General features: G+C 45.2%; 1 protein-coding gene across 1 annotated transcript in view; it reads left to right on the top strand.

Moving 5' to 3' along the window:
* Window positions 1-3,801: 3,801 nt before the first annotated feature.
* LOC140407173 (uncharacterized) overlaps window positions 3,802-16,342 on the top strand; it is a 44,382-nt gene continuing 31,841 nt past the window's right edge. The window contains exons 1-2 of the mRNA XM_072494855.1: window positions 3,802-3,899; window positions 3,983-4,034. Coding sequence (XP_072350956.1) covers window positions 3,802-3,899; window positions 3,983-4,034 — 150 coding nt within the window. The remainder of the gene's footprint in view (window positions 3,900-3,982; window positions 4,035-16,342) is intronic.

Below are 16,342 nucleotides of genomic sequence, written 5' to 3'. Positions count from 1 at the left end.
ATTTTTCAGGGTATAAACTGAACATGGGGAAAAGTGAGTTGTTTGTGGTGCATCCAGGGGAGCAGAGCAGAGAGATAGAGGATTTACCGTTGAGGAAGGTAACAAGGGACTTCCGGTACTTGGGGATCCAGATAGCCAAGAATTGGGGTACATTACACAGGGTTAATTTAACGCGGTTGGTGGAACAGATGGAGGAGGACTTTAAGAGATGGGACATGGTGTCCCTGTCATTGGCAGGTAGGGTGCAGGCTGTTAAAATGGTGGTCCTCCCGAGATTCCTTTTTGTGTTTCAGTGCCTCCCGGTGGTGATCACGAAGGCTTTTTTCAAAACAATCGAGAAGAGTATTATGAGTTTTGTGTGGGCTGGGAAGACCCCGAGAGTGAGGAGGGGATTCTTGCAGCGTAGTAGGGACAGGGGGGGGCTGGCACTACCGAGCCTAAGTGAGTACTACTGGGCCGCCAATGTTTCAATGGTGTGTAAGTGGATGGGAGAAGGGGAGGGAGCGGCGTGGAAGAGATTGGAGAGGGCGTCCTGCAGGGGGACTAGCCTACAAGCAATGGTGACGGCACCGTTGCCGTTCTCACCAAAGAAATACACCACAAGCCCGGTGGTGGTGGCTACATTGAAAATTTGGGGGCAGTGGAGACGGCATAGGGGGAAGGACGGGAGCTTCGGTGCGGTCCCCGATAAGAAACAATCATAGGTTCGTTCCGGGGAGAATGGATGGGGGATTTGGAGCATGGCAAAGAGCTGGGCTAGTACAACTGAGAGATCTGTTTGTAGATGGGACGTTTGCGAGTCTGGGAGCGCTGACGGAAAAATATGGGTTGCCCCAAGGGAATGCATTTCGGTACATGCAATTGAGGGCTTTTGCGAGGCAACAGGTGAGGGAATTCCCGCAGCTCCCGACGCAGTAGGTGCAGGATAGAGTGATCTCAGAGACATGGGTGGGGGATAGTAAGGTGTCGGACATATACAGGGAAATGAGGGACGAGGGGGAGATCATGGTAAATGAGCTGAAAGGGAAATGGGAAGAAGAGCTGGGGGAGGAGATTGAGGAGGGGCTGTGGGCTGATGCCCTATGTAGGGTAAACTCATCGTCCTCGTGTGCCAGGCTAAGCCTGATACAATTTAAGGTGTTACACAGGGCGCATATGACTGGAGCACGGCTTAGTAAATTTTTGGGGGTAGAGGATAGGTGTGCGAGATGCTCGAGAGGCCCAGCGAATCACAGCCACATGTTCTGGTCATGCCCGGGGTTCTGGGTGGGGGTGGCAAAGGTGCTTTCGAAGGTGGTGGGGGTCCGGGTCGAACCAAGCTGGGGGTTGGCTATATTTGGGGTTGCAGAAGAGCCGGGAGTGCAGGAGGCGAGAGAGGCTGACGTGTTGGCCTTTGCGTCCCTCTTAGCCCGGCGCAGGATATTGTTAATGTGGAAGGAAGCCAAACCCCCGGGTGTGGAGACCTGGATAAACGACATGGCAGGGTTCATAAAGTTAGAACGGATTAAGTTCGTGTTAAGGGGTTCGGCTCAGGGGTTCACCAGGCGGTGGCAACCATTCGTCGATTACCTCACAGAAAGATAGAGGGAATGGAAAAGAAGAAGACAACAGCAGCAACCCAGGGGGGAGGGGAGGGGGGAGGAATCGAACGGACTGTGAGATGTTATTGTATATGTATAATATGTATAGGTATTTGTTATAGGTAATTGTATATTGGATTGTTGGATTGTATTTTTGGAGAGTATTTATTTTGGACAAGGCAGTTGCCATTTAGTTTGGTTTTTGTTTCTGTTTATATATTATTTATTTATTTGTTTAAAACTGGCCACTGTTATTTATATTGCTTTATTGTTGTGTAAAAGAAACACTACGTACTGTTATGTTTGGCCAAAAACCTTGAATAAAATATATTTTAATGTAAATCTACCTTTATTTGCCACGTGTACTTAAGTTTATTTTGAGCCTTTCATTTTCAACTCCATGCAGTATTGGAAAGAAAGGACCATGCATGCAAGGTGCTTTCAGTTTTGATCTTTTGCTGATTTTGAATTGGTTTTCTGCTGCAAATAGGCACGAGATCTCTGCATAAGAGGTGGAATGGGACATTATGGAATGTTATTGAGTGGCTGAAAAAAGCAATTCTGCACCTCCTAGATGACAAGTGCAAGAAATACACCTGGTTGCTGGATCTGGCAATTCTCACCTCCCTTCAGCTGCTGACTTTTCAGACCTTGGGAAACCTAATCCACAGCCTTTGAATTTAAATAGTTCCCCAAATTGAGGAACACAGCTTCACTAACAGATTGACATGACTGAGGTCCCTTTTTAGAGTAAGTCACTCGGGTACCACCAAATGTGCTGTGGTTATACCAGAAATAGGCAAGTGCGCAACGTGTTCGGGAGACTTTGGGCATGATTCTCCCAAAAGGGAACAGGGAGCGGAATTCTCTCCCCCTAGGGGGCTGGGAGCGGGCTCCGACGCAGGAGTGAAACACTCCGGTTTTTTCACTTAGACTCCCGATGGGAGAATTGCGCCCAAAGTTCCCCAGCGAATGCGTTTAGCCGCGTGTTTCCCAGTGCTCGCAGTGCCAAGAAACACATGGCTATTAAAACGCGACTTGCGTTGTATAAGGGGCCTGAACAGGAAACGCACAGCCAAGGCCACGCATAGTTCCATTTTGTACAGTGGGGAGCTTCGCTCATCGGAACTCCCCAAATGACATTCCGATCACTGAGGCCTCCAAAACAATCCCCGACATCCCCCCAGCCTGAACGCACTATGCTAGAGTCCCTGGTCCTTCAACACCCATGCCGGGCATCCCTGGCCCGATTGCCAGGTTGGCACCCAGGTGGCACTGCCAGGGTGTCCAGGAGGCACCAGTGCCAGGGCGTGCAGCTGGAGGCCTCTGATCCCCTGGGAGACCCCCACTAATGCCGTCCTGTCTGGCCCCATCTGAACATTAGAGTGACGCTTACTGCCAAAAAGTAATCCCGCCCACAGTGGGCAGGATTCACATCGCATGGCGAGCCGGGTAGATCCCGGGAGCGGAGTCTCCCCACTTTCACCGGCCATGCTGTGTTGCGGCCAGTTGCTTTTCCGGTGCTGCGTGGCCGTTGGATTGCGCCCTCGGCTTAAGATTTTCTCAAGTTTAACTTTCCTGACCCCATCTCACCTGTCGGAGGAATTAAAGCTTCCTCCATGGAAATCAAGGATTTAAAATAGTAAATGGAGTTGTCACTGATCACACACAGCAAAACATTTTCACTGTCTGGGGAATATCGGCCACAACCAGATACAATGGAGAAGTAATTTTCTCCCTATAAAAACAGAATATGTTTCTATTGTTTGTGGGTAATGTGTCCCCTGGTTTGCAAAGTTAGCCATATTTATACAACTGTTTCCTTTTTCCCCTGTAGCAGAAATCAATGTTTTTAAATGGTTTATTTGGGGGAAGAAAACAGGTTTGTTTCTAAATTAATCAGTCGGAAAGTATTCAAGGGTGAAAGGAGTGTAAAGGAAACTTACAAAGTTAGACAATTTGTACCTTCTAGGAAGCAAAGGTTTGAAAATATGAGAATGGAAAAGAGTTTTTGATCAGTGGGATTAAAAGTGAGACTTTAGGTACCAGCTCAGATATTCCAGATCGACTTGTTCAATTACACCAGACCTCAATAACAACTAGGATTTAAAACCAAGTCATTTGCATCAGCAGTTTATATCTTTCCACAGTTGTTTCTCTTTTGTTAATCCTGAATAAATCCTTTCTGTTGAAAATCTTTGATTGTACAGTATGATTCAGGATGTTTGTGGAAATGATTAATTTCACCAAAAATCTTTGTTGGGAAATTGAAGCTACAGTACATGAGCAAAAAGCAGTTAAAAAGAGTAAAACGCAAACGTAGATCTACAATTAATAATGAAGTTTATAGAAAAGGTTTATTGTGCAAATAATTAAAGTGAATGTCACTTATTTTTGCACAGCAGATTGGATATAAAAGAGAAGATTGAAATACAAAGAGAGACTGGAGAACAAGTATGTATGAGATTGTGCTAATCTAAGGCTACTTAAACACATTGCCTTCTATTTATTTTCAATTTTTTTCTCAATTTCTAATAAAATATGACGGGTGAGACAGAAAATGTATTCCGAGAATAGCAACATGAACTCAATCACAATCTCCCAGCTACCAACAACCAGTAATTAAAATTTTGCTAGTGCTGACTATCAAGCTAAGAGCTGGAACTAGCAGTGGGAGTTGGGATAAACTGTACATACTGGGTAGAATATATATATATATATATATATATATATATAAAATGTGTGTGAACAATAGTAATTGCTTATTGTCACAAGTAGACTTCAATGAAGTTATCAGTAGTTGACAAAACCTTGGAAGGAACACAAAGGTGCAAAAGGTTATGAAACAAACAAAACCAGCATTTAGTTTGGGCCCCATTGGGTCCAATTAAGGATGCTTCCCAGCACGTCAGTGCAAAAGACAGGACTGAAGCATTTGCAACCATTTGCAGCCGGAAGTGCTGACTGGATAATCCATCCTGGTCTCCACCCGAGTCCCCAGAATCATAGTGCAAGTCTTCAGGCAATTAGAATCATTCCACATCATTTCAAAAAGCAATGGATTGGCTGCACAATGGCACAGTGGTTATCACTGTTGCCTCACATCGCCAGAGACCCGGGTTTAATTCCAACTTCGGGTGACTGTGTGTAGTTTTCACATTCTTTCCTCCAGATGCCCAGGTTTCCTCCCACAGTCCAAAGATGTGTAGGTTAGGTGGTTTGGCTATGTTACATTGTCCCTAGGTGGAGTTACGGGGATTGGGCCTGGATAGGGTCTTTCAAAGGGTTGGTGCAGATTCGATGGGCTGAATGGCCTCCTGCAATCTAGGGATGGCCTCCTGCAATCTAGGGATTCTACGATCCCAGCTGGAATAATAAAGACTTGTGCCCCAGAACTAGCTGTACCTTAACCAAGTTGTCCCAGTACAGTTACAGGAAAAGCATCTAACTAACAATGTTGAAATTTGTAAAAGTATATCTTGTCCATAAAAAGAGGAACAAATCCAGTCTGCCCATTTACTGCATCATCTGTCTGCTCTCAATCATCAAAGTAATGGAAGGTGTCACCAACAGTGCTACCAAGCAGCACTTACTCAGCAACAACTTGCTCACATGCTCACTATGGGTTCTGCCAGGGCCGCTCAATTTCTGACCTCATTACAATCTTGGTCCAACCATAGACAACATAGGAATTAAGAGCAGAAGTAGGCAATTCAGCCCTGTGAGCCTGCTCCACCATTCTATCAGACCACGGCTGATCACTTCCTGGTCTCAAATCCACCACCCCACCTGTTGCCCATATCTCTTCAACCTGTTTTTTTAACACAATTATCTACCTCTTTCTTGAAACCATTTAATGACTCAGATTCCACCGCACTATGGGTCAGCGAGTTCCACAAATTCACCACGCTCTGCGAGAAGTAGTTTTTCCTCAACTCAGTTATAAATCTACCGCCTTTCAACCTATATCCGTGTCACCTCGTTCTAGATTTCCCCACAAGGGGGAACATTTGGTCTATGTTACATCTCGATCAGATCCCCTCTCAGCCTTCGAAACTCCAGCAAGTATAAAACAAACTGTTTAATCTCTCTTCATATGTCAACCCTTTCATCCCTGGAATCTGGTGAATCTCCTCTGAACTGTCTCCAATGCCACCACATCCTTTCTCAAATAAGGAGAACAAAACTGGACACACAACTCCAGATGTGGTCTCACCAACACCCTATACATTTGCAATAACAAAGGAGCCATAGCAAAACTGCAGTCAATAGAAAGAAGAAAGAAGACCCCAGTGGTTGGAAGCAGACCTAACATAAATGATCTTCACTCCATCGTAAAGTCAAAAGTAGAGATGTTTGATGATAATTGTAAATGGTACTGAACACTTCAATTTCAACATTTAGGCTTGGGCTGCTAAGTGGCAAATAACATTCATGCCACAGAAATGTCAATCAATGATCACCTCCAATAAGATAGAAGCTAATCATTTCCCCATGATGTTAAACAGCATTGCCATCACTGAATTCCCCACCATCAATATCATGTGTTACCACTAACCAGAAACTGAGCTGGACCAACCATATAAATACTATGACTATAACAGCAAGTCATAGCTGGGAATTCTGTGCTGTGTAACTCTCCTCCTGACTCCCCAATGCCTGTCCAAAGGCACAAGTCAGGAGCGAGATTGAATATTTTGTGCTTGCCTGAATAAGTGCGGCATGGCACAGTGGTTAGCACTGCTGCCTCACAGCACCAGGGGCCCGGGTTCGATTCCAGCCTTGGGTGACTGTGTGGAGCTTGCATGTTCTCCCGTGTCTGTGTGGGTTTTCTCCAGGTGCTCCAGGTCTCTCTCTCAGTCCAAAAATGTGCCGGCTAGGTGGATTGGCCATGATTAATGCTCAAGGTTATGAGGATAGGGTGGGGGAGTGGACCTAAGTAGAGTGCTCTTTTAGAGGGTCGATACACTCAATGGCCTCCTTCTGCACTGTAGGGATTCTATGGAGCGCAGCTCCAGCAACATTTCTGAAGCTCAACGCCTTCCATGGTAAAGCAGCCTGCTTAATTGGCACGCCGTCTATTACTTAAACATTCGCACTCTCCACCACTAGCACACAATAGTAATAGTGTGTACTGTCTCCAAGATGCACTCAGCGACTTTCCATGACCCCTTTGACTTCTTCCACACCCACAATTTCTACTACCTAGAAGACCAAAGGCAGCAGAAACTGCACCACAACCTGCAAGTTTCACTCCAAGTGTATTGCCTTTCTGACTTGAAACTATTTCATCATTCATTCATGTCACTGGGTTAAAAACCCTTACTAACAGCACCGAAGGTATAACTGCACCACATGGACTTCAGTGATTCAAGAAGGCAGCTCACAGCACCTTCGCAAACACAATCAATCAGAGATGTACCATAAATGCTGGCTTTGCCAGCGATGCCCCCATCCCAAGAGCAAACCAAAGGTAAAAAAATAATCAGAGGGCTGGCAGCCCTGTAGCCCCGGCAGTGCCCCTAAGAGAGGTGAGAGGGTGCCTCTATTTTGAGATAACCTGGCAGTGGAGTTTGATAATTACTTTCTCTGCTGGGGCAAGGCAGTCTGACCTAAATCATCAGAAAGAAAACTTCCTTAGTAGTGGCGTTGGGGCCATGATAGTGGCTTTCCCCCCCCCCCAGGGACACACTTTCCCTGGGCCATGGAGCCTCTAAATTTAGATGCCATCCACACCACCTCTCCCAAACCGCAGGGGTGCCATGTCCATGCAGCTGCCGGCAGGTCATGAATGTGGACCTGTAGTTGGCAATATTGATCACCTCCCTCCGGTAGAACAATCTACTAGGCTGCCAGTCAGGCCTGGTAAAATTTTGTCCGGAAGTGCAGCAGGGCAAGGCAACTTCGGGCAACCATAGTCCTGTCCATTCTTCTATTTCTATGATGTTGCATTTTAAGTCTTAAATAAGAGTCGTCTTTTTTCTTGCTATTCATAATGTAGTATAATTTTTGTATAATACAGCTGTGTCGAGGGCAGCATGGTTGCGCAGTGGTTAGCACTGCTGCCTCAAGGCACCAAGGACCCAGTTGGATCCCAGTCCCGGGTCAGTGTCCATATGGATTTTGCCCATTCTCCCCGTGTCCACGTGGGTCTCACCCCCACAACCCAAAGATGTGCAGGGTAGGCGGATTGGCCACGCTAGTTTTCCCCTTAAAAAGAAATACAGCTGTTTCACAGTAGTGGAAAGATATTCAGAAGAATGGCCCACAATTGTTGGTTGGAAGCTGCTTAACATTTACTGACAAATAATGGGAGTTAATACACCTTATTAAATTAATAATTTTATCAGCTGCAAATATCGAATAGAAAGATTACCTTTAAGATTCTGAATAAATAAAGGTTCTGCGTGTTTTCTATACTTTCAGTAAAGTCAGTTGCATTAAAACACTGATGCACTACATAGCAGCAGAAGCAGAATACTTTGCAGCCTTCATCTCATTGTGTATACATTTTTGAGCTTATAGAGTTGTGTAGCAATGTTATTGCAGGGATGTTCCATTTGGTTCTTCAAACTAGCACTATTTGTAAAGCATTCCACCACACAAGCAGAGGGTAAAATGGTATTTTTCAGCAAATGCATGAAACAAATCTCCACAACATCTTAAAAAAAACTTAGTGAAAAATTAATCATAAAGCAGATACTGGATACCTGAAACAAAATCATAAATGCTGGAAATACTGAAGAGGTCAAGCAGTATCTGTGGGGAGAACACTATAATTGGAGCAGGAGTAGGCCACTTAACTCCTTGAGCCTGCTCAGCTATTCAATAAGATCATTGCTGATCTGATTGTGGGTTTAACCGCACTTTTCCTGTCTGACCCCCATAACCCTTGACTTCCTTTCTGGTCAAAACTCTATCTAACTGTTGAGGAAATACATACCAGTACTTTGAGTTTTCGCCAAAGGCCCTTTATTGGTACATGAATTTCGTGGAGGGAGTTAGAGTGACCACAGTCCTTCTAATTGTCCCCACTTTACAAAAGGTAAGGCAGTAATTTATATGGTACAATAAGCAATATTTAGAAAAATGAGGCATTCCTTTGATAAGCCCAGAGACAGAAAAGTGAGCAGTGTTAAACAACAGGCCTTGGATTCCTAGTCTAAGGAAAATAATAATTGTCTGCTGTCAGCAACAATGTGCAGCTGTGCACTTGTTTACATGGTCTGACCTTCTGCCTATTACATACAGAACTTCTTGACTGAAATAAGGCTAATATATTCATCATGCTTTGCCAAGTGCCTATTTCCATGAAATATAGTCAAGCAGCTGGTTAAAATGAATACAGGGAATTAAGGCAACTAATCCGCCAACTAAAGTCTCTTCTGCACTAACTCAGCCTTCAATGTATTAAACAATCCAACCTCCATTGCTTTCTGGGGAAGAGAATTCTCTTCGTCTCAGCCTTAAATGGAAGACCCCCTAATTTTTAAACTGAATTCCATAGTTCTAGACTCCCCCCACAAGGAGGAAATATTCCCTCAACATCCACCCTGTCAAGCCGACTCAGGATCTTGTATGTTTCAATAAAATCACCTCTCATTCTTCTAAACTCTCAATAGATGTAGGCCCAACCTGCTCAACCTTTCCTCATAAAATAATCTCCATCCTGAGAATCAATCAAGTGAATCTTCTCTGAACTACTAATGCAATTATATCCTTTAAGGAGACCAAAACTGTACACAGTAAGAGGCAAGGGGCAGAAAGCTAAGGGGGAGTATGGGGAAACTTTTTCACCCAGAGGGTGGTGGGAGTCTGGAAGTCAGTGCCTGAAAGGGTGGTTGAGTCAGAAACTCTAGTAACATTTAAGTATTTAGATATTCACTTGCGCTGCCATAACGTCCAAGTCTATGAGCCAAGCGCTGGAAAATGGGATTAGTGTAGTCATATCTTGTTGTTGACCATTGTGAACTCCTTCTGTGCTGTAAACGTCTATGAATCTAATCCAAATGTGGTCTACCTAAAGACCTGTACAGCTACAGCAACACTTCCCTACTTTTTCACTGTGGCTAACACATAACTGCAGCTCCACAACAATGTGGGACCCTCTGGTTGGCCATTTAGCTCAAAGGTAATTAGGGATGGGTACATCCCACATTAAAAACACGGTACAAGTCAATGAAACTTAGTACAGAGGGACAACATCCTATGAATGAATAAAAAATTACTTGATTCCCCATACAATAAATGCCAATATTCAATTTGTCTTTCTTTTCTTTAATAAACATTTTATTGAGGTATTTTTGGTACTATAACAACAACAAAATAAACAATGTACATGAAACTATAAACATTGTGCAAAAGCCGTCTCCCTCCCTTACAGGTCCCACCTTTATTAACCCCCTACTCTAAGCTAAATTAACAACACCTCTCCCCCCCCCCCCCCCTTCTGCTGACGATTAATTTTCCGCGAAGAAGTCAACAAATGGTTGCTACCTCCGGGCGAACCCTAACAGTGACCCTCTCAAGGCGAACTTGATTTTCTCCAAACAGAGAAAGCTAGCCATGTCCGATAGCCAGGTCTCCAACTTCGGGGGCTTTGAGTCGCTCCAAGCTAGTGGTATCTGTCTCCGGGCTACCAGGGAAACAAAGGCTAGAACGTCTGCCTATTTCTCCTCCTGGATTCCCGGGTCTTCCGATGACGAATGTGATATAAAATAGTTAGGTTAAATATATTAGTTACAGTAATGTAGATGTAGACCGGTCTAATTCTAGTGAGTTCACAGACAAAGGATTTCAGAAAGCATGGGAGGGGGAGGGGTGTCTAGTGGAGGAGGAGAAAAGGATGCTGGGTAATAAGAGACCAGGGGAAAGGAATAAGAAGTGAGCCAATTAGGATGTATGGCCAGGTCAGGAGGGGTATAGGATGACCTGTGCCTACAAATCCATCTAGAGTTTTATTGAGGCCAGACTGACGGGTAAAGAAATCTCAATTTGTCATTTGGTGCCGGAAACCCGGGATTTCTCAAGACGGTTCTGACCAACCGCGAAATCAGAATTAGACTGATTTTGGACAAGGAAAGTGGAAAAGGGCCCACAATGTATAGCTGGAAAATGACCGCGCATTGATTTTTCCCCTCTTCTTATGGTCTGATTAGTCTGGTCACTCGCGGTTGGTACGGAAAGATCGTCTTGACGGAATCGAAGGGCAGTCTGGGGATTAGAAATTTAACTGATAGGATTTCATAATTGATGATTCGGTTTTGGGTTAGTTTTGGAATTAATGGGACATCAAAATGATGGTTTAATTCCATGTGTGTGTGTTTTTGGTGAACTGATGGGACCTCAGGAGAGGGTTTGTTTCAATGAGTATTTTTAAATCTATAGTTGATTAAGCTAAAATTGTATCCTTGGACTGTAGTAGCGAAAAAACGCAGTCTTGAGGACTAGTTTGAGATTATGGGGAATTGCTTGGATAACACACTGATCCAGGCACGCCATTCCAAATATTGTGATATTTATCCATATAAAGCGAGAGATTTTAGGAAAATGTCAGCAACCCTTAAGGAACAAATTGGGTGACGAATGGCCACTAAAGACCTGGACATCATTAAGAAAATTTAGGGAAAAATCTGGGCAAAGAGCCAAAGTATGAAAGCAAAAGAATTAATTGGATTATGGAGACAATATTGTCAAGAGGAAAGAGATAAGATCATGTTATCAAGTTGGCAAGAAAATGCCCTTAAAATGGGAATTCCAATTAGTGAAGGGGGAACCAGAAAACTCTGGAGATCTTGAAAAGGAGTGTGCATTCAAAAAACGCGCAAGTAAAGAGAGGGTGCAGCGGATGAGGGGGGGCTACAACAGGAATTGGAAATGCAGCGACAGATCTTTTTAGATGAGGGGCCGTAGCTACGGATTGAATAGATAGGTTATCATGAAATGATAAAAGGAGGGAATGACGAATGTGATATAAAATAGTTAGGTTAAATATATTAGTTACAGTAATGTAGATGTAGGCCGGCCTAATTCTAGTGAGTTCACAGACAAAGGATTTCATAAAACATGGCACAGGAGGGGGAGGAGAAAAGGATGCTGGGTAACAAGAGGCCAGGGGAAAGGAATAAGAAGTGAGCCAATTAGGATGTATGGCCAGGTCAGGAGGGGTATAGGATGACCTATGGGAATCATTTATGTGAAACTTGATGCCATTTGAATGTATTTGTAGCGATTCCTTTGTTTCCAAAAGCACTAAATTCTAAATACCCAGGAGGCTGCTTGTGTTCCGCGTTTTTGTGAAGCGAGTCAGACTTGCAAGTCGGGTATAAATAAATAATACTATGCCTACAAATCCATCTTGAGTTTTATTGAGGCCAGACTGACGGGTAAAGAAATCTCAATTTGTCACCGACACCCCAAAAATCGCCACCTCTGGACTCAGTGCCACCCTTGTTTTTAACACCATGGACATGACATCTGCAAACCCCTGCCAAAATCCCCTAATCTTTGGACATGCCCAGAACATGTGGATATGGTTCGCTGGTCCTCCTGCACATTTTGCACACCTATCTTCCACCCCAAAGAATCTGCTCATCCGGGCCACTGTCATGTGAACCCGATGAACGACCTTGAATTGTATCAGGCTGAGCCTGGCACATGTTGCGGACGCATTGACTCTACTCAACGCGTCCGCCCAGAGACCATCCTCTATCTCTCCTCCCACTTGCGCTTCAGCTCCTCGGTCTGCCTCTCCTCTGACCCCATAAGTTCCTTGTAAATGTCAGATACGCTCCCTTCTCCTACCCACCCTCTGGAAACTACCCGGTCCTGAATCCCCCTTAGCGATAGGAGCGGGAATGTTTACACCTGTTTACGTAGGAAGTCCCGCACCTGCAGATACCTGAATTTGTTTCCCCTCGCCAACCCAAACTTCTCCTCCAGCACCCTCATACTCGGAAAGCTCCCCTCTACAAACATGTCCCCCATCCTCTCAATCCCTGCTCTCCGCCATATCCGGAACCCTCCATCCATACTTCCCGGGGCAAACCGGTGAATATTACAGATTGGGGACCAGACCGATGCTCCCTCTGCTCCCACATGTCTCCTCCATTGCCCCCAGACTCTCAGGGCCACCACCACCACGGGGCTGGCGGAGTACCGTGCCGGTGGGAACGGCAGAGGCGCAGTTACCAACGCCCCCAGACTGGTGCCCTTGCATGAAGCTGCGTCCATAATCTCCCATGCCGACCCTCCCCCACCACCCACTTCCTGATCATGGCTATATTCGCTACCCAGCAAGAGTTACTAAAATTTGGCAGCACCAGCCCGCCCTCTCCCCGACTTCGTTACTCGCGGGGTCTTGCCCGCCCAAACAAAGCCAGAGATCACTTTGTTGACCCGTTTAAAATAGGACCGCGGAATAAAGATGGGGAGATACTGAAATGCAAACAGGAATCTCGGGAGGACCATCTTCACCGTCTGCACCCTCCCAGCCAGTGACAACGGAAGCGCGTCCCATCTCCGAAAATCGTCCTTCATCTGGTCTACTAGTCAGGCCAGATTTAATTTATGCAGCCGGTCCCATTCCCGCGCCACTTGAATGCCTAGGTACCTAACGCTTCCCCCTACTAATCTAAACGGCAGCTCCCCCAATCGCCTCTCCTGTCCCCTCGCCTGGACCTCAAACATCTCACTTTTCCCCATATTTAGCTTATACCCCGAAAACCGGCCAAACTCCCCTAGAATCCTCATGATTTCTTCCATCCCCTCTATTGGGTCCGATACATACAGAAGCAGGTTGTCTGCACAGAGCGAGACTCTGCTCCACCCCCCCCCCCCCCCCCCCCCCCCCCCCCGGACCAGCCCCTTCAGGCTCTCAGAGCAATTGCCAATGGCTCTATAGATAGTGTGAACAACAGTGGGGAGGGGGGGGGGGCATCCCTGTCTTCCATTTGTCTTTCTAATCACTTGTGTACCTCCAAACCAACTAATAGGGAATCAGTAATGTACCTGGGAAATAGATTCCAATTCTTCTTCCTTATAAGTTCAAATTGTATAATTGGGAGGGAGAAGCTATTGCTTTGAGGCCCATTAGGATTTATAGCTTATTCATGATCCTATGTCTTATGGTCTTTGCTTATCAAACCTGTTGCAAACTTCCTACTTGTGGTCAACCTGGAAAAAGAAATAAATCACTTCTGCTCTGTGTTGTGACTCAGTAATTTGATTATGTCAAAACTGTCCCTCTGTACCAAGGACTAGATTTGACATAAACTACTTTTTCCTTTGAACAAATTAAAGTTAATGAATTTCATGAAAGAAGCAGTTAGCGCGAAGTTGCATTTGGCAGTTCGGCTGCACATCTTACCCCTGTTAGAGGAAGATCTATACAAGTCAGCAAGGTCAAGGGTGAACTGCTGGCCTGTGTGAGCAGACCGAGTAATCAACATATCAGACCCACATGCATTAGGCCAGTTTGGAAACACTTTGAAAATAAAGTAACATTGCTTTTTGTTATTTTGAAGAAATACAAGACTTAAGTGCTGATTTCAGGTTGCAGTGGAGCAGTGTTTTCAAACTTTTTTCCCAGGGACCCATTGTTACCAACCGGCCAACCTTCGGGACCTACGCCGGTCGACCTTTGCGACCCACACCGGCCGACCTCCGTAAACCACTATTTTCTCATACCTTTAATGAGAAAGGTGAGCCTGCTTGGTCCTCACGATCTCACTCCAATCAGGTTCACAGGAGGAGAGGGCTATGCATGTATCGGGTGCAGGATTCAGCCGGTTCCTTTGTGCTGCCTTCATCTTTGTCAGGACGGAAAATCCAACCTCACATGTAGTTCGTTGTGAAGGACAAAAGCAACAAAATGCTTGTTTTACTCAGCTCCGGATATTTCTCGGAGATGCTACTCCAGAATGCTGACAGTTTCATTGACTTGTGCCGTGTTTTTAATGTGCTGTCAAAGCTGAGGTGCAGAAGTTCAGTCAGCTTCATTTGGAGTCAGGCTTGCCAGTCCATTTACAGTTTCCTTACTAATGCTGTTTTCTTCGATATGTCATAGCAGTGTGGGGAACATGTAGTAATTTTGGCTTTGCACTCGCAATTGCCAAACTTTCAATGACTTTTGGAAAGCTGCGATTTCTTCACAGTACCGAAAGCAGTCATCATCCTTCCCTTGCAATTTGAGGTTCAGTTCATTTAGAATGAAAAGATGTCTGCAAGGTAAGACATAGTTAGCATCCAAGTTTCAACAGCAAACGAATCAGCCAGAGAGGACAATTTCTCGAGGAAGAAAGCGTGGATTTCGTACCTCAGTTCGTAAACGGAGTAGCTCCCCTGTTGACTAATCATTACAGTAACTCTTCAAGTGGATGAAGTCCACGGTCATTGGGATTGACTGGTCACTGTTTCGATTGAATGCTTTTATGTAGTCTTAAAGGGCAGCAAAAAACTTAGTCACCCTTCAGTTCACAGAGAGCAACGATGTGATGATTTCCCATGGCTTTCATTATATCCCTTGCCCAACGTTCAGTTCTGTCCCTGATTAAACCATGAGGAATATATACTCTCTCCAGATCATTTGAGTAATGTTTAGGGATGCAAAACAGATCGAGCCTTGTTCACCATCGGTGATCACCACGCAATCAGCCGCCGCCATGCCGCTATTGCACTTTGACCCCGGGTTCAGGTCCCAACACTTCCGGGCCGCATGCGCACTGATGAGCGGGCATGCATGCGCAGTGCGCCTGCATTTTTCTTTAGTTGGTCGCGGCCACCATGGTTAAAAGCCGGCTGCTGCGTCTGTTGCGCGTGAATTCCCACGATCGGGAACGCCGCGATGGTTGGCTCAGTGACCAACCCGATACCCGCCCGCGACCCACCGGCGGGTCGTGACTCCCACTTTGAAAATGTCTGCAGTAGAGTGCTTAAGTTGCTGTTTTGTGACTCAGGGAAATTAAGGGTCAATTAAGGGATAATTTATATTGAAAGTCTTGTCTTCTATTTAGTAATTAACTTAAAGTTGTTGTTTGGGATGGAAGAAGGTGAGTTTTGACCAGCTTTAAAGCGGGGTTCATACAGGCTCTGCTTGCAGCTGCCACTAGTTAATTGGATAACTGGCTTAAACCAATTTTCAGAGGCTAGATTCAGACAGTATAAAAGTGCTGACTTTGGGCTGCAGTAGAGTGCTTAAGTGGGAGTTTGATGAGGAGGGAGTTTGATGAGGAGGGAGTGAGGTGCTCCTTTCATTTCCTACCTGTCCTCAGTTATACAAAGCACGAGATGAGCCGTGAGTTTACAAAGAGTGAATCTGATGGGTGAGTAAGCCCTGGTGATATTTTTCAAACTATATTAAATTGTATGTCATTGTTTTAGCAAGGGTAAGGACTTAGTTGTATTATTTTTTTTAAAAATATAATAGTCTTCTAAAGTTTTAAATTTAAAGGGTTAGTCATGATAGGAGATCTCAAAGCCGTGGTTTGCTCCTCTTGCTCCATGAGGGAATCCGGGAACATTTCCAGTTCCTGTGACCAGCATGTGTGCAGGAAGTGTGTCCAGTTTCAGCTCCTGGAGGCTCAGGTATCAGAGCTGGAACAGCAGCTGGGGATACTGTGGAGCATCCGCAAGTCTGAGAACATTGTGGATAGGACGTTTAGAGAGGTGGTCACACCTCAACTGAAGGGACTTGAGGAATGAAAGGAATGTGATCACCAGGCAGTCCAAGAGAAACAGGCAGAGAGTCATGAGTTTTCTGGGGT

The sequence above is a fragment of the Scyliorhinus torazame genome, unplaced genomic scaffold, assembly GCF_047496885.1.
Source record: "Scyliorhinus torazame isolate Kashiwa2021f unplaced genomic scaffold, sScyTor2.1 scaffold_1273, whole genome shotgun sequence".
NCBI classification, from domain to species: Eukaryota; Metazoa; Chordata; class Chondrichthyes; order Carcharhiniformes; family Scyliorhinidae; genus Scyliorhinus; species Scyliorhinus torazame.
Note: the sequence above shows the minus strand (reverse complement) of the source record. Positions and strands in the feature narration are given on the sequence as shown.